This window comes from Loxodonta africana, chromosome 5, assembly GCF_030014295.1.
Source record: "Loxodonta africana isolate mLoxAfr1 chromosome 5, mLoxAfr1.hap2, whole genome shotgun sequence".
NCBI lineage: Eukaryota > Metazoa > Chordata > Mammalia > Proboscidea > Elephantidae > Loxodonta > Loxodonta africana.
The window spans coordinates 157,196,645-157,220,878 of NC_087346.1; the positions used below are offsets into that span (position 1 = coordinate 157,196,645).

The 24,234-nt window shown below is 52.7% G+C and overlaps 1 protein-coding gene across 5 annotated transcripts in view; it reads right to left on the minus strand.

The window, feature by feature from the left end:
• Positions 1 to 5,121: 5,121 nt before the first annotated feature.
• The window catches only part of LETM1 (leucine zipper and EF-hand containing transmembrane protein 1), a 72,656-nt gene continuing 53,543 nt past the window's right edge, over positions 5,122 to 24,234 (minus strand). For 4 of the 5 annotated variants that reach the window (XM_064286141.1, XM_064286139.1, XM_064286142.1 and 1 more), the window contains 9 exons: positions 20,064 to 20,183; positions 19,044 to 19,175; positions 18,348 to 18,491; positions 17,270 to 17,401; positions 12,594 to 12,728; positions 11,764 to 11,951; positions 10,881 to 10,919; positions 10,251 to 10,389; positions 5,122 to 8,362 (listed from right to left, as the gene is read on the minus strand). In XM_064286141.1, the coding sequence (XP_064142211.1) occupies positions 8,213 to 8,362; positions 10,251 to 10,389; positions 10,881 to 10,919; positions 11,764 to 11,951; positions 12,594 to 12,728; positions 17,270 to 17,401; positions 18,348 to 18,491; positions 19,044 to 19,175; positions 20,064 to 20,183 (1,179 nt within the window). In that variant the 3' untranslated portion in view covers positions 5,122 to 8,212. The remainder of the gene's footprint in view (positions 8,363 to 10,250; positions 10,390 to 10,880; positions 10,920 to 11,763; positions 11,952 to 12,593; positions 12,729 to 17,269; positions 17,402 to 18,347; positions 18,492 to 19,043; positions 19,176 to 20,063; positions 20,184 to 24,234) is intronic. The other variant, XM_064286140.1, reaches the window with a different exon arrangement.

A 24,234-nucleotide genomic window follows, 5' to 3' on the forward strand; every position in this document is an offset into this window, starting at 1 on the left:
GAGCAGGAAGACACCAGGACGGTGGGAACGGGAACGGGTCACACCTGGGCCCCACCTGGTGGAGAATAAGTCCAGGAAGGCTTCTTGGGGGAGGTGGAGGATAAATTGGCCAGGCCCAGGGGAAGACCAGGGTGTCTTTAGGGACAGGCGGCCATGTCTTGGTGGACCGGCTGGAGCCTGAGCCCGGCACTGCCCACCCCTCCTTCTCTGGGCCTCGGTGTCCTCCCCGCTCGCTCCTCTCAGAGCTGCCTCCGCTGTCCTTCCTGTCTCATCCCGGGACGAAGCCCGTTAGAGCCGCCTTGAGTGAAGAACTCTCAGCCAGTGGGCTTCAGGAACCCCGAGTCAGGGCGGTGGCGCGTGGGGACCAGCACGCCGCCTCGGTGGCCTCACGCGGGCTCGGAGCGCGAGCCGGGGGCGCCACCTAGCTCTGGGCCAGGGGACAGCGCCCGGTGGGGCTGGGCCAAGGAGACAAGAGGAGCTCGGGCCTCCGCAGTCTCCGCCCCGCCACGCCCCTCACCTGGCGGCCATCAGCGGGCATTCGCCTGCTCTCCTGTGGCCCCGCCCTGACCACGCCCCTCCGCAGTCCGGCCCTGCCCCCTACCTGGCTGGCTCCGACTGAGTCTACCTTCGGCCCCGCCCCTCACCTGCCTGCTCCTCTCGAGGTCCCGCCCCACCTCTCACCTGCCGGCTCCTCCTGCGGCCCCGCCCTGGCTCGCTCCTCCACCTGCCAGGTTCCTCCTACGGCCCTGGCCCTCACCTGGCACTCTCCTCCGGCAACCCTAGGTCGGTGAGGTCCGGCCCAACCCTGGGCTGGCACGCGTAGGGGCCTAGTGAGCACTGAACCCCCAGCCTCAGACCCCGCCTGGCCCAGGCTTCCCTGCCCAAACTCCTTCCCCTCCTGCCCTGGCCTGCGGGGGCGGACGGAACTCCTTTTGCTTCGTGAGTCTCCAGTTTCCGACCCCTCGTCCTGGTGGCCTTTGGAATTTGTTCCCAACTTTTTCTCGTGAAATATTTCAACCCTCCAGAAAGGCTGGAGGGAGCGTTCAGGAGCTGCTGGGCACACCTCCCCCCCCCACGACTAAGCTCAACGGCGCCCACCTCTGGCCACGTGCGGTGGCTAAGTAGACAGATGTTCCCTAACCATTTGCACCTAAGTACTTCAGTGCGCATTTCTGAAGAACAGACACGCCCCCACGCATATCAACACAACTCATCCCCACTGTTACAGCATCGGTTCATTGTCAGCTCCTCCAACAGTCTCTGCAACGTTGTTAACGCGATACTATCTCAGTCAGGCAATCAGGCATGGAGCTGGTCAGTTCTGTTTAAACCAGAACCCGTTGCCATGGAGTCGACTTCCGACTCAGGGATCCCGTGTGTCAGAGTAGAACTGCTCCCTACGGTTTTCAATGGCTGATTTTTTGGAAGCAGATTGCCAAGCTTTTCTCCCCAGGCAGCTCTGTGGACTCGAACCGCCAAGCTTTCAGTTAGCAGCCGCACATGTCAGCCATTTGCACCACCCAGGGGCTCCCGTGTCCCTCTAAAGTCTCCTGCAATCTAGAAAAGCTTTGCTTGTCACCCTCTGCCTCTGGCTTTTTGCAGAGGTGGGTCAGCCTCCAGTAGTGGGGAGTATTCGGGTATGGCCAGTCATCCGGCTTGCTACTGGCAGACACTGCCCAGCCTGGAGGAGGCTTACAGCTTGGGGCAGGCCTGCCTCCCCTCCTGGAGGCAATGCTGTCCCTCCTCCGGGGCCTCCCCTGCACCCACACCCACCACCCAGGGTGGGCCGCATTGGGGGCCTGCAGGGCAGGGTGGGTGGATTCCAGCACTTCCCCACATCAATCAGCTGGCCTTCTCCAGGAAGAAGAGCAGCTAGGATGCCTAGATTTTCTTTCCTTTTTTAATTTTTATTGTGCTTTAAGTGAAAGTTTACAAATCAAGTCAGTCTCTCATACAAAAATTTATACACACTTTGCTTGTTGCTGTTGTTAGGTGCCGTCGAGTCGCTTCCAACTCATAGCGACCCTATGCACGATAGAACAAAACACTGCCTGGTCCTGCACCATCCTTACAATCGTTGTTATGTTTGAGCTCACTGTTGCAGCCACTGTGTCAATCCACCTCGTTGAGGGTCTTCCTCTTTTCCGCTGACCCTGTACTTTGCCAAGCATGATGTCCTTCTCCGGGGACTGATCCCTCCTGACAACGTGTCCAAAGTATGTAAGACGCGGTCTCGCCATCCTTGCCTCTAAGGAGCATTCTGATTGTACTTCTAAGACAGATTTGTTCGTTGTTTTGGCAGTCCATGGTATATTCAATATTCTTCGCCAACACAATTCAAAGGCATCAACTCTTCTTCGGTCTTCCTTATTCATTGTCCAGCTTTCGCATGTATATGATGCGATTGAAAATACCATGGCTTGGGTCAGGCTTGGGTCAAGGTGACATCTTTGCTCTTCAACACTTTGAAGAGGTCCTTTGCAGCAGATTTACCCAATGCAATGCGTCTTTTGATTTCTTGACTGCTGCTTCCATGGCTGTTGATTGTGGATCCAAGTAAATCGAAATCGTTGACAGCTCCAATCTTTTCTCTGTTTATCATGATGTTGCTCATTGGTCCAGTTGTGAGGATTTTTGTTTTCTTTATGTTGAGGTGTAATCCACACTGAAGGCTGTGGTCTTTGATCTTCATTAGTAAGTGCTTCAAGTCCTCTTCACTTTCAGCAAGCAAGGTTGTGTCATCTGCATAACGCAGGTTATTAATGAGTCTTCCTCCGATCCTGATGCTCCGTTCTCCTTCATATAGTCCAGCTTCTCGTATTATTTGCTCAGCATACAGATTGAATAGGTATGGCGAAAGGATACAACCCTGGCGCACACCTTCCCTGACTTTAAATCAATCAGTATCCCTTTGTTCTGTTGGAACAACTGCCTCTTGATCTATGTAAAGGTTCCTCACTAGCACAATTAAGTGTTCTGGCTGATGTAGTCTCTGGTTTATGTGGCCCTTCCTGTCTCTTGGGCTCGTAATTACCTTGTGTTCTTGATTCTCCTTTGATCCAGATGGGTTGAGCCGCTTGCTAGCGTTTAAGGCCCCAGACGCCACTCTCCAAAGTGGGATGCAGAATGTTATCTTAATAGATTTTATTACGCCAATTGACTTAGATGTCCCCTGAAATCATGGTCCCCAAACCCCCACCCTTTGCTAAGCTGGCCTTTGGAGCATTGTTTATTCCGGAAACTGCTTTTGGTTTAGTCCAGTTGTGCTGACCTCTCCTGTATTGTGTTATCTTCCCCTTCACCTAAAATAGTTCTTATCTACTAATTAGTGAAAATCCCTCTCCCTCCCTCCCCATTCTCATAACCATCAAAGAATATTTTCTTTGTTTAAACTATTTCTCAAGTTCTTATAATAGCGGTCTTATATTTGTCCTTTTGCAACTAATTTCACTCAGCATAATGCCTTCCAGATTCCTCCATGTTATGAAATGTTTCACGGATTCATCATTGTTCTTTATCGATGTGTAGTAGTCCATTGTGTGAATATACCATAACTTATTTATCCATTCATCTGTTGATGGACACCTTGGTTGCCTCCATCGTTTTATTGACAACAGTGCTGCAATAAACATGGGTTTGCATATATCTGTTCGTGTAAAGGCTCTTATTTCTCTAGGTAGATTTTCTTGTAAGAAAGCTGGGAAATCATTCTTCCCCTTTGCTATTTTCAAAGTAAGAAACTTGTGTCAAGATCACCCACGGTGACAAACAGTTTTCCTGTTCTTAGTAGTCCAGGGCACATGGAGTAAGTTTTATGTATTTATTTAGTCACTTCTCTTTGTTCTTTCTGATGCTCACGCTGTCCTCACTTTGGCCAGGGGGAGCGCAGGGACAGGCCAGTTCTCAAGCTCTGTGCCTTAGTGTGGCCTTTTGGACTTCAGAAGAGACACTTAATAAAGACACATTAGAGAGGCTCCAGCTCAGGCCTCAGGAAGCTCTCAGGATGCAGCCCGCTGCGGTCCAGCCCAGGCCCCTTGCTGCGTTGTCAGCTCAAAGGGGCCCCGCGTCTGAGGCCACTTCCCCAGTGGTCTGGGGCCTGGCCCCTCTCGTTCAGTCAGCAACATTGGTGGGTTCAGGTGCAGGGATAGCAATGAGCAGGCAGATGCCTCAACGGGAGAGGACAGTTGGGGGCCAGCTGGAGGGCCAGGTGGAGGACGTGTGCCCACTCCTGTGCCTGAAAAAAACAGGGTCCTGGGGGAGGCTGAGCTGCTCCAAATGTACCTTTACCCTAGCCAATGCTCAGGACCTGCTGCAGGCCAGAGGGTGGCAGACGGTGACACTGAGAAGGTGGGCCTTGGGAGAGAGGGGATCGGGCAACGGGCAGGGCGCAAACATGGAGGACTGACAGGCCAGGTGGACGGAAGCGAGGGTTGCTGGTTGGGGACCAAGCAGGAGATGGCAGTGCTGGGCAGAGGCCTGGCAGGGTATGTAATAGCAGGGTGCCAGGAAGGGCTGTGAGGTGGAAGTCCCAGGCTCAGGGTAGGTCTGGCCACTGAGGCAGCTGGAGAGGGCCAGGGAGACGGGATGTGCCCCCATCCTGCTGCCGGAGGACCTTCTGCCTGGCGACCCCTTGAGTTTCCCTGCCTACCCTCCCAGCTAGGCCACAGCTCTCCACCTTCCAGGATAGGATGCACCCTCCTGACACCCAGAGATGTGGGCTAGATCCCATTGCCTGCCTACCACCAGGCTGCACACTGCCCTTCACGTCCCTTCGGCTTTCCGGGGGAGGAGTCCCACCTCCCCTTGACCTCAACCCTGCCTCCCCCCCTCCCCAAGGAGTCGCCTGGGCTGCAGAAAGGCCCGACCATGTCTCAGGAAAAGCAAGCCCTTCTGGGTGACTCCCCAGAGACGGCCCCAGCCCCTGCCGTCCAGGACACCACCTCGGTCCCCCACCTGTGGCTTCAGGCCAGGCAGCTGGCAAGCTGGGTGCCAGGCATCTGGGTCCCCAGGATCTCCCAGTGCCTGAGACATCTATGTGAGTACTCGGGTTGAGGAGAGACTGGTCAGGCAGCAGGGCCTCACAAAACCAGACAAAAGCAAAACCAACGCACGGCAGACAGGTAATCAAGGTAGCACTTTATTCCATCGTCACCACACGTCAGATTGCACTAGAACGCGCTGGCATGGTATTTGACTGCGTCACAGGAGCGCGGAGCAGTTTGGACACACAGTAACATGTCTGATGTCATGGGCCTTTGCACATTTCAGAGCAGGCACGACCACCACAGCACAGGAGGGGACAGGGCACATGAGGCCTGAGCGTAGGCAAGGAGCTGGAAGGTAATGGCAGGTGATGGACCCTCTAAGGAAGCCAGGCTCCTGGAATCTGATCTCCCAGCAGCAGCCCCGCCCCTCAGCACCTTTGCCAGAGTGGCACAGCGCTGGGCGGCCCTGGGGACAGAGACAATTTTGACATTTTCCACCCTGATTTCTTACATGTCATGCAGTTCAGAAATATGACTGTGAGCTTTATGTTAATAAACATCAACTTGATATTTTAATAAAAATACTATTACTAAAAAGGTGTTTGCACCCGGCCCAGGGCAGGAGCTGCTCTGCAAGGCCTGGGTGGACTGAGAACTTGCATTTCCACCTTGTTCCCAAGGCCGCACTGTGAGAACCTCTGGCCAAGAGGGTAGTTCAAAAATCACCCAGGTGCCCCTCATTTCAAAGAGTCTGGAATCTGGAATTCCAAAATGACTCTGAAAGCCCCGTGTGAATTTTCTCATTCCCTATTTTAAAAGCAGACATTTAGGTGGAGTGAAAGAGAAAATACGTTCTTTAAAAATTCCTGTTTCAGCTTCCTGCTGAAAAAGCAGGAGAAAGGGAGGCGGCTCAGGCACCGCAAGGCGGTCAAAAGGTGGCCGCCTTCTTTAAACACTCTAATTTCCGGGTCCACCATTTCACACCCCAGCACCTGGAAACTCACGTCGGCTGCAATAAATAACACCTGGTACAGTAAAAACAAATACAGGATGACAAGGGGAGAGAGCTGTCTCAGACCGTCGACATTGTCACTAAAATGGAAAAATGTCCCCACACGGACCGTTAGCTTTTCTCTTAATGCTCGAGAAAGCGGCCTTGCCCCGTGATGCCACCCGCCTGCCCACCCACTCTCAGCAGTGCCCGGGGGTGAGCAGCTTCTCCGAGGCGATGGCAGGTCTGTGTGGCAGTCCGGAGCAGAGGTCCTCAGAAATGCACCCATGGCGTCCAGTGTGCGGTGGAGTGCTCACCGGTGGCAGGAGGCGGTCTGCATAGCGACAGCCAAGGTGGACAGAAAAGATGGAAGGAATGGCAAGAGACGGTGGTGCCTGGCCATGCAGCAAGGACGAGGACGAGGTTATGGTCGTGACATAGCAGGCTGCCAAAGTGGGACCCAGGCAAGGAAACAGCTCACAAGGAAAAATGCCATCACCTGCCAGGTACATTTGGCAATCACAAAGCTTATTTTCAAAAAATAAGTACACTTTACAACTGAAAACCAGACTAAAGTGAGTTTAAAATAATTTATAAATATTAAGTAAGCATCGAAAACATACTTCTTTCTCCAATCATTGAAGTATAAAAAGCCTTTAGTATGCAACGATTACAAAGGTTTACATGAGACAATGCTACCACCTCATTCCTATGTTGTAGTCTTTAACAGCCAAGTTAAAAAAAAAGGTTTCAAGTCATTTGTAGGCTACCGCTTCCAGGCCCTTCTCCTCCCCTTCCTGGCTGACCAGGTTCCTCCACCTACTCCCTTCCTATGCTCCTTAAACTCCTGTACCTGGATTAGCCCTGAGGGAATATGCTGCCTTCAAGTGAGGAGTTGGACACACAGCCGCGGGGAGACAGGTGTGAGGCCCAAGCATGCCCACCCCGGAGCTGTGCCGCCGGGTGTGGACACAAGGGGCCTCTCCACAGGAGTGAGCCCCCCAACTCTGCGGCAGCCATGGCGGTGGAGATGCCTGCGCGTTAAGCATTGCCTGCGGCCACGCAGGCCACACTTAGTGGCTCTGAGACATCTGGTTGCCCTCAGGATGCCACTTCTCACTATTCATCACGCAGTGACATCATGCTACTTGGTAACCAGGAGTGTGACGACAGCAGCCTACTTGTTCTCAAGGAGCTGAGGGCCCTGGCCTGCCAAGCCCTGAGGAATGGCAAACCTGCCATCCCGCTCCCTCTCCTCAGAGCGTGCACTACCTAAATTTTACAGGAGAAACCACAGAAGCCAAAAGTGGGCTTTGACTAAGAAGTGCCGCTGAGCTAGGGAGTGGAACTTGAGGTGCTGAGGCCGTGAGGCGACACAGGGGTGTCCGCTCAGGGCCCCACACAGCGTCTGTCCACCCCCTCCCCACGGTCACAAAGAACACCCGCAGTTGACATTAAGAAGATCTGTGAAAACCATCACATGATAAATCACTCAAACAGGAAATGCTTAATTACCCAGGGCTTCATTAGTATCTCACAGCATGATTTCATTAGGCACTCAGGAGTCAAGCGGACCGTTAGTTCACTGGTTGAAGAAGGAGGTGGAGACCAACAGGAAAGAAAGGGGAACCCTGGAACATAAGCTTAATGGTCAGGGTGCGAATGTTACCGTCTGGCGGCCATGAGACGAACGGACCCGTTGCTTGTTCCTCACATGGGCACGACTTTGAAAACATGTACGAACAGATCTTATTTACATGGACATTCAGGAATCAAAAGTCCACAGACTCATTTAAGTATCTTCTTCAGAGCTGAGAAGGGCTTTGTTTTTGTTTTTACAGAATTTCTACTCAAATGCCTCTGTCAGGGAAGCTGTCCAGCTCCGGCCTGCCCTGTGCCGGCCTCAGAGCTGGGGGTCTGTGTGTGGCTGTGACCAGAGCCGCTGGCAGGTTGCCCACTCCGCCACCGGGTTGGGGTCACTGCAGCACCCCTCCAGGCGTGGATCCAAACATGCTTCCCTGGGAGGGTGTGGGGGGTCCAGGCTGACGGAATCTTCATGGAATGATGGAAATTAGAATTTACCTGATTACAGAAGTCTCTGATTTATTCCAGGAAAAAAATACTAGACTTGCCACTAAGAACCACCTCTGACCTGTCACCATCATGGCCAGTGCCGTGCAGAAAGGATGGTGACAGACGCGCAGGCCACACGCCCCAGAGCGAGTGGCACCCACATCTAGTTCTTCACTTCAGCAGCTTCCTTCTCAGCCTTCTCCTTGGCCTTCTCCTTCTCCTCCACCTTCTCCTCCTTCTCTAGCATCGTCATAATCTCGGTCACCTGGCTGGTGGAGATGTGAATGTCCTCCTTGTCGATCAGCTCGATTACCTACATTCACAGGTAAAGGGACACGTCGCTCAGGAAAGGGTCTGGCTGCCTGCGCTCACCTGCTGCTCCTCCTCTGAGGGGCCTCCTCCGCCACAGGCACTCAGCACACTGGGCTGTCCCACCAGGCAGGGCCAAGGCCACCCAAGCAGGGGGCACCCAGCATGTGCTGACGGGGGCACCCAGCAATGCTGATGGGGGAACTGGGGGTCCTACAGCTGCCCTGGTCCTCAGAGTCCAAGCCCCCACCAAGCCCCAGGGGGCCAGCCAGGCTTCAAAGCCCCTGCGAGCCACCAGGGTGAGGAGCCTCAGGGAGCAGGAGGCCGTGGTCAGCCAAACCAGGTGAGGAGGCAAGGTGTGCTTCCCAAAGGGACCCACAGCCTGCAAAGACGAGGGGTGGAAACAGGAAAGGGACACGACGGCAAAGTCACTGAAACCAAGTCTCTGCTCAGGGCCAGGGGCCTGCCTGTGCTGGATGGTGGCTCCCACAGGGCCACCCGCCCACCTTGCTGGCTTCGTGAGGACGGAACCCCAGGGAGGGGGGCAGACGACACGGACTTGGTCACCTCCACACTTCTGCTCTGGCATGTTCCTATGACAGGCCTTGCTTTTTAACTGAACTAGAAGGGAACGGGCTGACTTCTTGGGTAAACGCCTGGAAACCCTAAGTTGCTCAATGATGAGCACCAGAAGCCAGCCAAGGCCTCCATTAAGGTACTTCCTCTCAGAACGTGGCAATTTTCTGTGCTCTTGGTCCCTGGAACCCATGGGGCAGGCACATGGGAACCGAGCCTGCAGGATCACCTCTCCTGTGCTGGGCCCAGCCACAGGGTCACTCTTACACACACGCCCTCCCAGGCCTCCTGCAGTATGCACAGGCCCCTCCCCAACACTCACGCTGGCCGTGCTGACCCCTGCTCTGCAGCTCCTCTAGGCAGCAGGCCAGAGGCAGCCCCAGACCTGTGTGGAGCGAGGAACCTGGGGGTGCCTCCCTCAGGGGTGGGGCCGCCACACAGACGGATCTGAGGGCCTGGCCATCCCATCACCACCAGGGTCCAGGGCCCCAAGCCTTGCTAGAAAGGGAATGGCCAAGTGTCCCCTTAAAGAGCAGGCAGCCTGCCCCGGCGGAGACACCCTCACCATACGTGTCCTAACTCTGGTCACATGTGGCCTCTTGGGGCGGCGCATGTGATGAAGCAGAGTACAGCCCGGGCATCTGCTCCTCAGGGCAGGCGCGGTAAGGCCCTCAGAACCTGGCACACTCGAGGACAGACAGCCAGACGCCCAACGAGCTCGCCAGCCGGCTTGTTTGTGCTCCTCCCCACTTTGTTGTGTCTGTACCCCACGTGGCGGCTCACTTGTGGGCTCACGCGAGACCAAAGACCTAATGAATGGTCACAGCTACCGCAAGAACCCTCTAAAGACCTAAGGATGGTCGCAGCTACCGCAAGGACCGTCTGAAGACCTAGTGATGGTCACAGCTACCCTGAGAACCCTGTGAAGACCTAGTGATAGTGCAGTTGCCACAAGGGCCCTCTAAAGACCTAGTGATGGTCACAGCTACCATGAGGACCCTCTAAAGACCTCGTGACAGTGCAGTATGCTACGAGGACCCTCTGAAGACCTAGTGATGGTCACAGCTACCATGAGGACCCTCTGAAGACCTAGTGATAGTGCAGTTGCTACGAGGAACCTCTGAAGAACTAGTGATGGTCACAGCTACCACAAGGACCCTCTGAAGGCCTAGTGGATGGTTCAAACTACCAAGAGGACCCTCTGAAGGGCACTCAGGCCCTGTGGGTGGCAGGGGTGGCAGCAGCTCCCTTGGGCCCCAGCACCACCTGCCCCCCAACCACAGCTGACTGCACCATCTTGGCCTGGCTGGACCCACCTTGGCGAGGTCGTCAATGTCGATCCTGCCGTCTTTGTTCTCATCCAGCGCTGAGGCCAAGCGCAGCAGCTTGCTTTCTGGAATATGCTTAACTTGCTTCATGGCACTGATGAGCTCAGTGATGCTGATGACGTTCTCCCTGGGGTAGGGTGGGGGGGGTAAGCACAGCCTGCCGTGTGGCCTCGGCCAGGGTGGCTCCCACACAGCCGCGGAGCACGGCCCAGACCCAGGTGGCCTCAAGTCTCCCCATGTCTGTCTGAGCTCCGGGGCTTTTCCTCTGGGCAGGCCTGGCCACCTCAGACAGACAGAAAACACAGGCTGCCTTTTCAACCTGGCCTGGTGCTTTCTGTGAGGGACCAGCATCCACACAGCTCTGGAGCTGCCTCAATGAGCCCTGCCACTTCACAGGATGAGGACAGAGAGCCCCAAGGAGGGCTAGGGGCCCACAGATGTGGTCACCATGGTGACTGGATGGTGGTCCTCAGGCCTCACCTCCCTTGAGGGGGCCATGTGGAAACACCATGGTCATGGGGGGGAGGCGGCAGCCCCCAAGGGCCAGCCCCGTGCCCTCCTGCACCACAGACCGAGACATGGGAGATGGGGCAATCACAACCCAAGCGGGACACTGACCTCATCTGGGGATGGAGGAAGGCTTCCATGAGCAGGGACCTGGAGGACGAGCAGGGTCATGGAGGTGAGGGTCATGAGGGGCCCTGGAGCTAGCCTGCCGTGTGACACCCGCCTCGGGGGTCTGGGAGGCCCTGTGAGGCGAGGTGTGCAGGGCATCCCGCCAAGCGCCTGGCCCAGGAAGTGTTCTCCGAGGGTAGCTACCGTGGCTGTGGTTGCTGTTATTGCATCCACTCACAGGTTCCCTTGCTGGCTGCTGCTCCAGGCATACACATTCCCAGCCCTCATGGTACCATTACTGAGCAGGTGTGAGGCTTCAGGAAGGAGGAGGAGGCAGGGATAGGCTGAGGATTTGAGGGAATGGAAGCGCCCAGTGTGGCCGAGGCATGGGATGAAGGGGGACACTGTGGGAAGAGCCTAGGGGCTAACAGGGTAGCCATGACCCTATATACATTCTGGAAAATGGGGCTGCAGCCCGGAGAGAGGTATGGGCAAGGGTGGGCATGGGGAGACCAGACAGGCCACAGCTGTGGTCCCCCAGATGAGAGATGGTGGGAGCTGAGGCAGTGGCAGGGGTGCAGAGAAAAGGTGAATTTGAGAACCACTTGAGGAAGGCGATCATCAAGGTGTAGACAGTGAGTCAAAGGTGACCCCGGGTTCCGGCTGGAACTGCTGGGTCAAAGGTGGAAGGAGCAGTTCAACACAGAGGTCAGAAGTCAAGATGTGGGCTTTGGAAGTAGGAAAGGCCAGGGTCCCAATCCCAGCAGACCCCCTGTTAGCTAAGTGGCCTTGGCTTTCCCAGCCTGAGTTTCCCAAGAGGCCCTTTCCCAGAGGGAGTCTTCCCTCCCCACCCTCCCGCTCCCAGCCCCCCCGGCCCTGCCCTCACCCCGCGGCAGTAGCCTGGCCAGGGTCCAGCTTGCCGGCCTTCTGCTCCGTCTCCAGCTGGGCGATCATCTCGTCGATCTGCCCAATCATCTGCTGCACCCTCTTGGTCAGTCTCTTGCTGGCTTTAGACTCCTCGACTAATTTTTCTTCGCCAGTCTTTGAGAGTTCTTTCTTGATCTCTTGCAAATCCTGGTAAAATTATTTCCCACTTTTAAAAAGTTTGTCTCATTGAAAAAAAAAAAAAACTGAACCTTAAAGTTTCCGGTAGAACTAATTAATCCAAACTGGCATCATGAGCGTGGAAAGTTCCAGGTTGTACGGGAAACAGAAATCCATTGATTCCAACCATGGAAAGCTGCAAAGTCTTACTTGTATTTATCATGCTAATTTGCTTTTATTTTTCCAAACTCTAACTTGTTTTTTTAGCAAAGGATATGAAATCGACTTTGAAACTCAACTTTCTTCATATTTGTTAAAGAATAAATAAGTACTGCCTTGAGGTTTATGCTTTTAAGAACTACCGTATTTTTATGCAAATAACACGTGTGCTATGTGTTTTTTTGCCAACTGTGCAACCCCCCTCACTATTTTTGTAAGCGAGCTATACTGTGCATTGTATGTGTGGGCATGTTTGAGAAAATACGGTATCTATATGGGATCAAACTGACAACAGCAACGCGAATGACTTCATAGGGACATGATGTAGGTGCCATACTTGTGGGGCCCAATCAGAACACGCTACCCTTCACTCCTTCTGCAGCCTTGGTCTCAGGTGCAGACGCCGCCATGCCGGTTCGCCCACCCACCTGCCGGCCCGAGGCGCTGCCTCACCTCGCTGTAGTCCTGCACATCCTCCTTCAGCAGCTCCAGCTCCTCCTTCTCCTTGGTCAGTGACTTCTTCTGCTCCTTCAGCTTAGAACAGGCATCGCTGAGTATGTCAATTTCCTCCTTAGTGATTTCCTCTCCCTGAGAAGTGAACAAACCACCACCTAAATGAAGGGAGACAGGGGGCACTTCCCCAGGTCTCTGTTCACAGTCGCGGGCCAGCATCTGGTGCAGCGGTGCTCGCTGACACTCCATCAGCTGGAACGCCTGAGGCACAGGGCAGACCATGGCTCACAGAAGCAGACTCGGGCTACACGCGCCACGTCCTGGGCTCTTCCCAGCAGCCTTGGGCACTACACAACACATATCTAAGCAGTAAGATATGATGAGTTTTGGTATATGTACGCACCCAGGAAACTATCACCACCATCAAGACCCTGAGCCTATCAGTCACCCCCAAATGTTTCCTTGTACCGCCTTTGGGATCTCTCCTCCTCACCCCCCCTTTCCAAGCAGCTGCTGATGTGCCTTCGGTCACTACAGATCAGTCTGCCTTTTCTCCCAGTCCATATAAATGGAACCGTAGGGCATGTCCTCCTTTCACTCAGCGTGAGGGTGCTGAGATTCAGAAACCCTGCAGTGCCCCTTTGTCACTGCTGAGTAGTATTCTGTACGAACATGCCAAACTATGCTTATCCATTTACCTATCGAGAGATATTAACCTCGACTCTAGTTTTCAACTATTACAGATAACAGTACTACAAATATTCACATACAAGGTTTTCCTTTCTCTTGGGGAAATACTAGGAGCAGATGGCTGAGTCGTGTGATAGGCCTAAGTTTAACTTTTTAGGAAACTGCCACTGTTTTCCAAGGTGGTTGTACCGTTTCCACCAGCCGTGCGTGAGAGTTCCGGTTTGCCCGCATCCGTGCCAACACCTGGAATGGTGTCTTAAATTCTAGTCATCCTAATAGGTGGGTGAAAACCCTGGTGGCATGGCGGTTAAGAGCTATGGCTGCTAACCAAAAGGTCGGCAGTTCGAATTCACCAGGCACTCCTTGGAAACTGTATGGGGCAGTTCTACTCTGTCCTATAGGGTTGCTATGAGTCAGAATCAACTTGAAGGGAAGGGGCATGTTTGGTTTTTTAATAGGTGGGTGGCGATGCAGTGGTTAAGTGCTCACCTGCTAACAGAAAGGTTAGCGGTTGAAACCCACCAGCTGCTCCACAGGAAAAAGATATAGCAGTCTGCTTCCCTACAGTTTTACAGGCTTGGAAACCCTATGGGGCAGTTCTACCCTGTCCTATATGGTCACCATCAATCAGAAACAGCTCGACAGCAGTGGGATTTTTTGGCCTAGGTGGGTACTGGTATCTCACTGTGCTTTTAATTCGCATTTCCCTCACGACTAGCCACGCTGGGTATCATCCACACGCTTACCTGCTATCTGGAGAGCATGTCTGGTGAAAGGGCTCTTCAAATACTTTCCTCATTTTTAAAAATCTAATTCTTTGTCTTCCTATTGACTGAGCTGTAAGAACTCTTCGTATACTCTAGGAATAAATTCTTTGTCAGATGTTTTGGCAACTTTTTCTCCCTGCCCACCACTTTCCTTTTCATCAGTGTTTTTTGAAGTAAAAGCTTTTAATTTTGATAAAGTCTAATATATTGATTTTTTTTCTTTTATGCTCTTTGTGTCATATTTAAGAAATCTCTGACAAATCCAAGGTCACTGACCTTTGCTCCTAGGCTTTCTTCCAGGAGTCTGGATGGTGTTAAGCTCTTGTATTTGCACCTGTGACCCACCTGGAGTAAATTCTGCTGTGGGAGTCATGGAGGAGCTGAGCTTCGTCTTTTGCGTGTGGCTGTCCTGCTGTGCCAGCACCTTTGTTGCAAAGATTGCCCTTTCTTTCCTTGCTGAACTGTCTTGGCACTTTTGTAGACAATCAGTTGTCCCTGTACACACACAGTTTCTTTCTGGACTCCCTATTCTGCACGGTGGTCTGTGTACCAATCCTTACGCCAACATCACATGGTCTTGACCACTGCAGCTTCAAGTCCCAAAGTCAGGCAGTGCCAGCCCTCCAGCTTTGTTCTTTTTCAAGGTTGTTCCGGCTATGGTGGGTCCTCTGCCTTCCCAAATGAATTCTACAATCAGGTTGTCAATTTCAACCAAAACCCTGCTGAAATTTTAACTGGGATGGTCCTGAATCTATAAATTGCCTCAAGAAGAAACTGACATCTTAGCAATATTGAGTTCTCATCCACGAAAATAGTAAATCTCTGCCTGTTTGTCTTCTTTTACTTATCTCAGCAGTGCTCGATAGTATTCACTGTATGAGTCTCGTATGTTTTTTTAAAACTTTATCCCTAAGTATATCTTGTTTTCTTTGTTGTTGTAAATGTTACATATCTTTTAAACTTGTAATTTGATTCCTCATTATTAGTATACAGAAACACAACAGAATTTTATATTATGATGTAAATTCTATTCATTTGCAAATAAAGACAGCTTTACGCCCTCCTTTCTAACCTCTCTGTTTGGGTTTTGTCCCTACCTTATACCAGCTAGAGCCCCCAATGCAGTGCTGACTAGCAGCTGCCAGAGCAGACACCCTCATCAGTGTTCTTATCACCATGGTCAAGTGCTCACCTGTTAGCTGAAAGGTCGGTGGTTCGAACCCACTAGCAGCTCTGTGGGAAAAAAGGCCTGGCGATCTGCTCCCATAAAGTTTACAGCCTTGGAAGCCCTATGGGACAGTTCTACTCTGTGTGCCTATGTGTGACTATGAGTCCCAATCGACCCGATGGCACACAACAACAGGTTTCCGTAGATGCTCTTGATCCTTTTTGGTGAGCTCAAGCCTAACAAGGGTTGTGAGGATGTGCAGGACCAGGCAGTGCTTTGTTCTGTCATACACAGGGCCACTGTGAGTAGGCATCGACTAGACGGCACCTAACAACCACCACCATGGTAATTACATTGACTTTTGAATGTCAATCCAAATTGTCTTTCCTGGACAAGCCACACTTGCTCAGGGTGTACTACCCTCTCCATAGGTTGCAGCATCTGGTTTGCTGACATCTGGGAAGAACTGTCACACCCACGCCAGCAGGGACACGGACTGCTGTTCTCTGCTCTTGTCTCACCGCATCCATCTGATCTGCTCTCCTCTGGTTTGGGATCAGGGTGCTTGCTGCTCATCCCATAGAGGGAGTTGGAAAATGCTTTCTCCTGTTCAATTTTCGGCAAGTTTGTGTAGTGCTGCATCGCTTCTTCCTTATGTGTTTGGATTCACCGAATAACTCACCGCGGAAGCCGTTTGGGCCTGGGGTTTTCTCTGTGGAAAGGTTTTCAGCTGCAAATTTCACTTCTTGTCCAACATAGGGCTCTCCAGCCTCCCTTGCCCTCCTGGTGGGGCTGGTCAACACTGACGAAATTCACGTCTGCCTTGGTGGACAGGCACAAGGCCCCTGGTTTTTTCTCTCTTCGTGGTATCTTTTTAATGAACCCAAGCGCTTAGCTGCAATTTTTTAAAGGTTTGTGCTTCTTGTTTAAGAAACCTTGGCAAGCTTAGTTCAGAAGGTATCCTCAGGAACTGATTCCACTTGTGTCCACAGAGACAGCTCTGTCCCAGCCCTGTCTATTGAGGGGTCCCCTCCTTGTTCACAGCCATGACTAAGCCAGATTCCAGCCAAGCCAGGCTCCACCTGGGCTCTGGCCACACACTGCCCTAAACACCAGTTTCACCCCGATCCCCTGATATCTGACAGACCAGGCCTCCACCGCCTCCTTCAGGAGTGTCTTGGGCACCCACTTTCCCTGGCTCGGCCAGGCCACCCCGAGACTGCTGCTCCTTTGCAGGGATCTTGTCCTTCCAGCTGCATCGTGGCAGTAATAATGTCACAAGTTTGTGGAAGCTCTGTCTCCCTAGGTCATGTCTCAGGAGTGACCCCAGTCTCCCTATGAGTCTCAAGGCCACCAGTGGGGTGAAGACTGTGGCCTCCATCAGGTAAGCAGGGGCCCAGGGCTCCCACTCAGCCCACCAGGACAAATCCCATGCTTCTATCTACATCAATTTCCAAGAGGAGCCCCCCATAGCTCTGGATGGCCCCTGTTCCACCCACGTCCCCCGCCCTCCCCCAACACGGTACCTGTGGGATTCACGGCCCAACATCCACAAGCTGGCTTCTGCAGGCCTTGTTCCTTCCTCTCCTCTGCTCTGCCTGCCCCTGCCCTAGCCTGACTGAGAAGGGGGCAGAAACCCACTGATGGTCTCAGTGCCCCTGCCATTCAGAGCAGGTGGAGACAGAGCTGGCGCTCGTTCTAGCAGCTTCTCCTTCCAGTCACTAAGCCCAAACTTCAGAATCTTACACGACTCTCTCCTCACATACCACCTCACAGGAAATCCTGTTGGCCTCGGCTTCAAAGCACACCCAGCACAGACCCCTTCTCACCCGGTCTGTGACCACCTGGTCCAAGCCACCACTGCCTCTCCCGGATGGCACAGCTGCCCTAGCCAGCCCGTCCCTGCCCCAGGAGCCCACCCTCCGCTGTGCAAGTCCAGCTCCCAGGAGTCGCCCACCCAGACCCATTGGCCCCTCACCCTCCTGCTCATCCCTTGCCCTGTCCTTCCTTTTCAGGACTGTGTTCTTCATATGACACGCAGTCACCACTACCTTCACGCCTTCCAAGACAGGGGCGGTGTCCTTCAGCACCTCGGACGGCAAGATCAAGTCGGCCACCTCGGGCTGCGGCTCTGCCACAGGCCTCCCAGGGGGGACATCTGCCACCACTTCCGGCTCAACTTTCTGCAACAAGGCACAGCATTCAGCTCCCATCTGCGACACGGCACAGCACTCACGCCCCACCCTGCAACACGGTACGGCACTCACCCACGACCCTGCAACACAGCACAGCGCTCACCACACTCTCTGCAACACAGCACAGCACTCACCCCCACCCTGCAGCACAGCATGATGCTCACCACCCTCTCTGCAACATGGCACAGCACTCACCTCGCACCCTGCAACACAGCACACAGTGCTCACCTCCCACCCTGCAATACAGCACAGCACTCGCCCCGCACCCTGCAACAGGGCACGGCACTCACCCCCCACCCTGCAACACAGCACGGCGCTTACCACCCTCTCTGCAACATGGTACAGCACTCACCCCCACCCTGCAACATGGCACAGAGCTAGGGAGGGATGCTGGGAAGGGACGCTGGGAGGAATGATGTGGGGGGACGCCGGGGAGGGACGCTGGGAGGGGTGCTGGGAACGATGCTGGGAGGGATGCTGGAAGGGGGAGGGACGCTGGGCATGATGCTGGGAGGGACACGGGGAGGGACGCTGGGAACGATCCGTGGAGGGATGCTGGGAACGACGCTGGAGAGACACAGGAGGGACACTGGGGAAGGTAACCCCAGGACAGGTGGTGAGTCCTGCAACAGACCACACCTGGGCCTTTGGTGGGGACACCTCCTTTCAGCACAGCAGCCCCAAGGCAGCCCCACTGCCTGGGGGCTCCCAGCCCGAGTCCAGACTGCACTGTCTACCACTAGTGGCCCACAGGCACCACTGCGAGCTCTTCCTCGGGGAGCCTCCCCAACAGCAGCCCCCAACACAAAACAGAACAGCCAGTACCCCTCACCCAGCCTCTCTGCCCCCACGGTGCCCGCTCCAGTATTCCGGAGGAACTGGGAAAGAGAGCCCTGTTGGAAGCCAGTGCTACCCTGTGAAGGCCTGTGCTCACCGCTGCCTCTGCGTGCTTCTGCAGCTCCTTCTCCTTGTGCTCCTGCCGGATGGCCTCCTCCTCCCGCAGTGTGGCCTCCAGCTTTGCTTTGTTGTCCACCTGCTCGCCCTCCACTTGGGCCGCCTTCACCTGGGCCTCCTTCGCCTGATGGGGGAGCCCAGGTCACCACCGCAGCGGCTCCCTGCCCCTCCACCCAAGACAGAGGCCTCTGCACACACCCACTCGAGGCCCCAGCCCCGTGTCTGCGCTGCCACATGGGGCTTCCACACAGGGGACTGATACAAGTCCTCCCCCAAGAAGTGCAGAGAGCTGTGGAAGGCAGCCAGGGGTCACCTGCTCCACGGCTCTTAAACAAAGCCTCCATATCCAAAAAACGACCAGATAAAAGATGCTATTGGCAAAAATTTTAAGTGCTACGTTTGAAATTTGCCACGCACAGCCAACACGCATCACGTCTAGGGTTGGGGCTCCTCAGCTCCAGCTCCACATTACTGCACCATGTGGGAAGCCAAGCCAGGTGGAAGGGGCGAGGTGGGAGCTGGAGGGAGTCAGGAGGAGGTGGGGGACAAGTGAGGTGTGAGTTGGTGTGGGCGTTGGCTGGAGAGAAGCGGAAAGACCAGGGTGGAGCTCCATGGCTGAGGACATACACGTTTCTGTGGCCCCTCTGCCCCCCAGAAGAGAGGCATTCACACATACCACAATCTCCGGGAGGGTCTGCAATGTGGACTTGAGCTGGTCAGCGGGCGAGAGGGTGTCAGGGAGGTACATGGCCCGGGACAAGATCAGCAGCGATGTGGGGATCTCCTGGTTCAGGTGCAGGTCCAGCCACTGCGGTTCAAGACACAGGCTCACAGGCCTGCCACCCTCGCCCCACCCTGCTGGCCGTCACCTCATCCCATGGGGGTCAAAGCACCGCTCAGGTCTCTTAGCCCTGAAACTCTCTTCTGCTGTTCGGGCTAGGCTGAGGGCACGTGGGGAGGAGGAGGAAGAGGAGGCTGACGATGGGAGAGGGGCAGGATAGCAAGGGTAGCGCTAGCCTGGGTGGAGTTACCAAACCTCTCCTGGCCTCAGTTCACAGACATGTTCCAAATGTGAAGATGTCCCAGAAATCCCGAGTGAAGGTGACCTAAGTCCTCATTTGACTATAAAAAAAAATCAAGAAAAGTGGAGTCCCTGGTGGCACAAATGGTTACACACTCAACTGCCAGCTGGATGTCTGGAGGTTCGAGTTTGCCCGGAGGTGCCACAGAAGACAGGCCTGGCAATCTCCCAAAAAGCCACTGCCTGGAAAACCTTGTGGAGCGGTTCTACTCTACATACGCGGGGTCGCCATGAGTCAGAATCAACTTAACGGCAGTTAACAGTAACAACTGTTTAAAAAATTTTAAAAAATCAAGGGAAGGGTGAGATACAAAGGCCTTTAAAATCGACCAAGAGCAGATCAGAAAAACAGAAGCAATACTCACTAGGCTAGCAAAGCCGAGAGCCCCAGGGGACACATGAGTATGCCACACACCGCAAAGGTCAGGAACGTGCTCTCATCCAGAAACACGTGGCCATTAGGGATAAGCCAGCGCTGGGCTCAAAGTCACAGGCCCTGTGGCTGAGACTTTGAAAAAAGCCTCCACTCGTGGAGCTGTCTCCCCAGGTCCCAGGCACTACCGGGTTGAGGGGAGCTCTGAGCTTCGCCACACCAGTGGGGCCGTGGCCACGCACCTGCTTCAGCTGCTCCTTGAGCCGGTCCTCGGTGACGCCGAGTGCCCGCATGCCTCTGGCCCGGCAGGCTGCCTGTAGCTCCTTGACATTGAGACTGTCCACCCCTTCCTCAGCAATCAGCTGCAAAAGAAAACCACCTAATTATCGTCTTAAAAGGCCATTAGAAGTTTCTGGGGTTCACCGTTAACACGGTTGGGAAACAACTAATTAGAAACTGCTTTCCAAGCACACACCTCACCAAGCCAAAGAAAACCAGGCGGCTCCAGTTGTGGATCTGAAAGACTGGAACCGTCTGAGGGAGGTGACAGGTCAGGACCGCAGGCACATGCAGAGCTGATACACTCCGCCCGGGCCCAGCTCAGGGCATGCACACCCTCCTCAAAACAGCCCTCAGAAAAGGCGGCTGAGAAGGGCTGCACAACTTGGAGAACGTAATCAGAGTCACAGAATGTACACGTAGAAACTGCTGAACCGGTGTCTGCTTTGCCGTATATATTCTCACCAGCAACAAAAAACCCCACGGGGGGAGCACAGTTCTACTCCGCCACACGTCGGGTCTCCGTGAGCCGAAGCCGACCGGATCACCACTGGATTTTATCAGGAGTTTGCGCCTCCTTATTCCTGTGGCATGGATCGACCACAACTCGTTTAACTATCCACCCACTGAAGAACATCTGGGTTATTTCCAGGTTTTGGCTATTACCAATAAAGCTACTTTTTGTTACTGTTTTCTTTGTTCTGTCTTCCTGTCAGTTATGTGAATATTCTTGAAATCCATTTTATCTTTCTAAATGTATCTCTTTTACAGCTTTTTAAGTGGTTGCTCTAAGTATTTATCTTAGTTTCTTAGCGCTACTGTAACAGAATACCACAGACGGGTGGTTGTTGAGAACAGAAATTTACTTTCTCACAGTCGGGAGGCAGAAGTCCAAACTGCTCTAGGCGAAGGCTTTCTCTCTCTGTCAGCTTTTGGGAAAGGCCTTGTCTCTTTTCAGGTTTCCGGTCCTCTCAATTCCTTGGCACTGTGATCTTCCTGCGGTACGCATCTTCCCCCATCGGTGCTTGCTTGTTTCTCTGCCTCATCTGCCCCTTTTATATCTCAAAAGTGATTGGCTTAAAACATATCCTATACTGCCAAGGCCTTGTTAACAAAGAAAATCCTATTCCCAAATGGGATTCCATCCACAGGTATAGGAGTAAGGATACCCAACATACATCCTGGGGGCACAATTCAGTCCACAACTGTATTACATTAATATACACACCTTACCACCATCTTCTAGCATCATGAGTTCACCAGCCTGGGTAATGTGTATAGACTTTACTTCCCTTTTTCTCTCTGTACCCTCCCGTTCATAACTGCCTCAACTATTTTTTTCTACTTACACTGAGAACCACATCAGACAGTCTTAACATTTCTGCTTCGACCGTCCGGCATAATTTAGAAAACTCGAGAGGAAAAGGCAAGTCTGTTGTATGTACCCGTATCATTGCTTACTATGTTCTCTCTTCCTGAGGGCCAAGGTTTCTTCTGGTCTCCTTTCCTGTTCAGGGCACTTCCTTAGCCATTCTTTGAGGGCAGGTCTGCTGGCAGCAAATTCTCTTAGCTTCCGTTTATTTAATCTTGATCTCCTCTTCACTCCTGAAGGATGTGTTTGCTGGATAGAGGACGCTGCACTGACAGGTCTCTTCTTTTGGCACTTGACAAACACTGTGCCCTGTCCTTCTGGCCCCATGGCTTCTGACGAGAACTGCGCCACGTTTGGATGGTTTTTCCCCTCCAGGTGTCACATCTCTCTCATTGCTTTCAAACATTTGTCCTTAGTGGTCTTGGTGTGGATTTCTTTGGGTTTATCCTGTTTGCTCAGTCTTAAATTTGTAGATTTATGTCTTTTGCCAAGTTTGGGGAGTTGTTGCCATTATTTCTTCGGCTACTTTTTCAGTCCTGCCCTCTTTCTCTGTTCCTTCCGGGACTCAGATGATGTGAATGCTAGATTTTGTTATAGTCCCACAGATCCCTAAGCCTTGTCCCTGGGTTCTCTTCTTTGTTCAGACTGGGGAATTTCTATCGTGCTGTCTTTAAGTTCACTGATTCTGTCCTTTGTCCCTTCATTCTGCTGTTGAGTTCCTAACTGAATTTAAGTTATTAAAATTTTAAATTCTAAAATTTCCATTTGGTTCTTCTTTATAGCTTCTTTTCCTTGTGAGGCTTTCTATTGTTCCAAGTATATTCATAATTGCTTGTTGAAGCCGTTTTATGATGGCTGCTTTACAGTGCTTCCCAGATAATTCTAACACCTCTGTTATCTGGATATTGATATCTATTGTCTTTTTTTCATCCCATTGGATATTTGCAAATTCAATCATGCAATTTCCAGCATCGTGTCTATCATCAAGGCCGTATTTTCCACTACCGATCCTTCTTCATTTCCAACTTTCACAATCCAATCACCAGTAATTATCAGTGCATCCTAACGGCACGTTCAATCAATTTCAGAGTGCAGAATTTGGTAAAAATCTTCAATTTCTTTCTCTTTGGCCTTAGTGGTTGGTGCGTAATTTTGAATAATATTCGTATTAACTGGTCTTCCTTGCAGGCCTATGGATATTATCCTATCACTGACAGCATTGTACTTCAGGATAGATCTTGAAATGTTCTTGACAATGAACACAATGCCATTCCTCTTCAAGTTGTCATTCAGGGCACAGTAGACCATATGATTGTCCGATTCAAAATGGCTAATACCAGTCCATTTCAGCTCAGTAGTGCCTAGGATATGGATCTTTATGTACTCCATTTCTATTGATGCCTTTGAATTGTGGTGTTGGCGAAGAATACTGAATATACCATGGACTGGAAGAAGAACGAACAGATCTGTCTTGGAAGAAGTACAACCAGAACGCTCCTTAGAAGCAAGGATGACGAGACTATGTCTCACGTATTTTGGACATGTTATCAGGAGGGATCAGTCCCTGGAGGAGGACATCATGCTTGGTGAAGTAGAGGGTCAGCGAAAAAGAGGAAAACCCTCAATGAGGTGGATTGACATAGTGGCTGCAACAATGGGCTCAAGCATAGCAACAATTCTGAGGATGGCACAGGACCGGGCAGGGTTTCGTTCTGTTGTGCACGGGGTCGCTAAGTCGGAACCGACTTGGTAGCACCTAACAACACCGCCACCACCACTGAATATTCGGTACGACAAATATCTGCCATTGGAATCTGGACATTTTGGGTATTGTGTTAGGAGATTTTGGATCTTATTTAAGTCTTCTGTTTTGGCTGATTTCCTCTGACTCTCCTCTGGGAAAGGGGGATGCTGCCAGGTAGCGGTGTAAGTCCAGGTTCCCATTCAGCCTCTGTTGATACCGAAGCAAAAGCTCCTCATTACCGGTGGGTGAGGCTGGGTGGAAGTTCTGGCTCTCCCCTAGGCCTCCACTGATACCTCTCTGGCTGGGAGGAGTAGAAGTAGCTCGTTATTGCTCCCCACGTGGCTTCTACTGAGAGCACGGGCAAGAGCTGGCGTTACAGCTGGGCGGTGGTCTGGCTCTCCACAAGGCCCCCTCTAAGGGGCACCACTCCAATGGTGAGAGGGAGGAGCGTCTAGCCACTGTCAAGTTCCCCATGTGGTCTCTCTCCACTGACACTGTGTGTGGGGTGGTTGTGCCTACTTGGTGGTGCCATGCTGCAGCCTGGTGCCGGGGGAGGCTCCTCTCTGACTTTTCTGGCACAGGTCGGGGTGGATTCGGTCTTCTCTGCAGTGTCTGGCAGCAGTAGAGCGGTCACTGTTTACAAGTTTCCTGTCTTGGTAGGCTGCCCCTTTCCTAGACCTCTGGCCAGACAGAGTAGGCCTTTGTTGGGTCTGTTGTCTGTAATCACTGGCATTTCTGGGTTGCTGGCTTCTTCAGCTCCAAGTATGACATATATGAGGAAAAAAGAAAACCCCAGAAGCTCACCACTGCGTCGCTTCTTGAGTCCCAAGGTCTCTTGCCAGTTTGCCTTCTTCTCTCCTTTTCAGAGACTTCTTATGCTTGTTTTACATATAATGTCCAGGGTTTTTAGTTGAACTTAGCAGGAAAAGTGTGGCCATTATCCCCATTTCACAGATGAAAGTTTAAGTCGCTGATGGGTTACATAACCCGTACAAGGTCACGAGGTAATGCTGGGCCA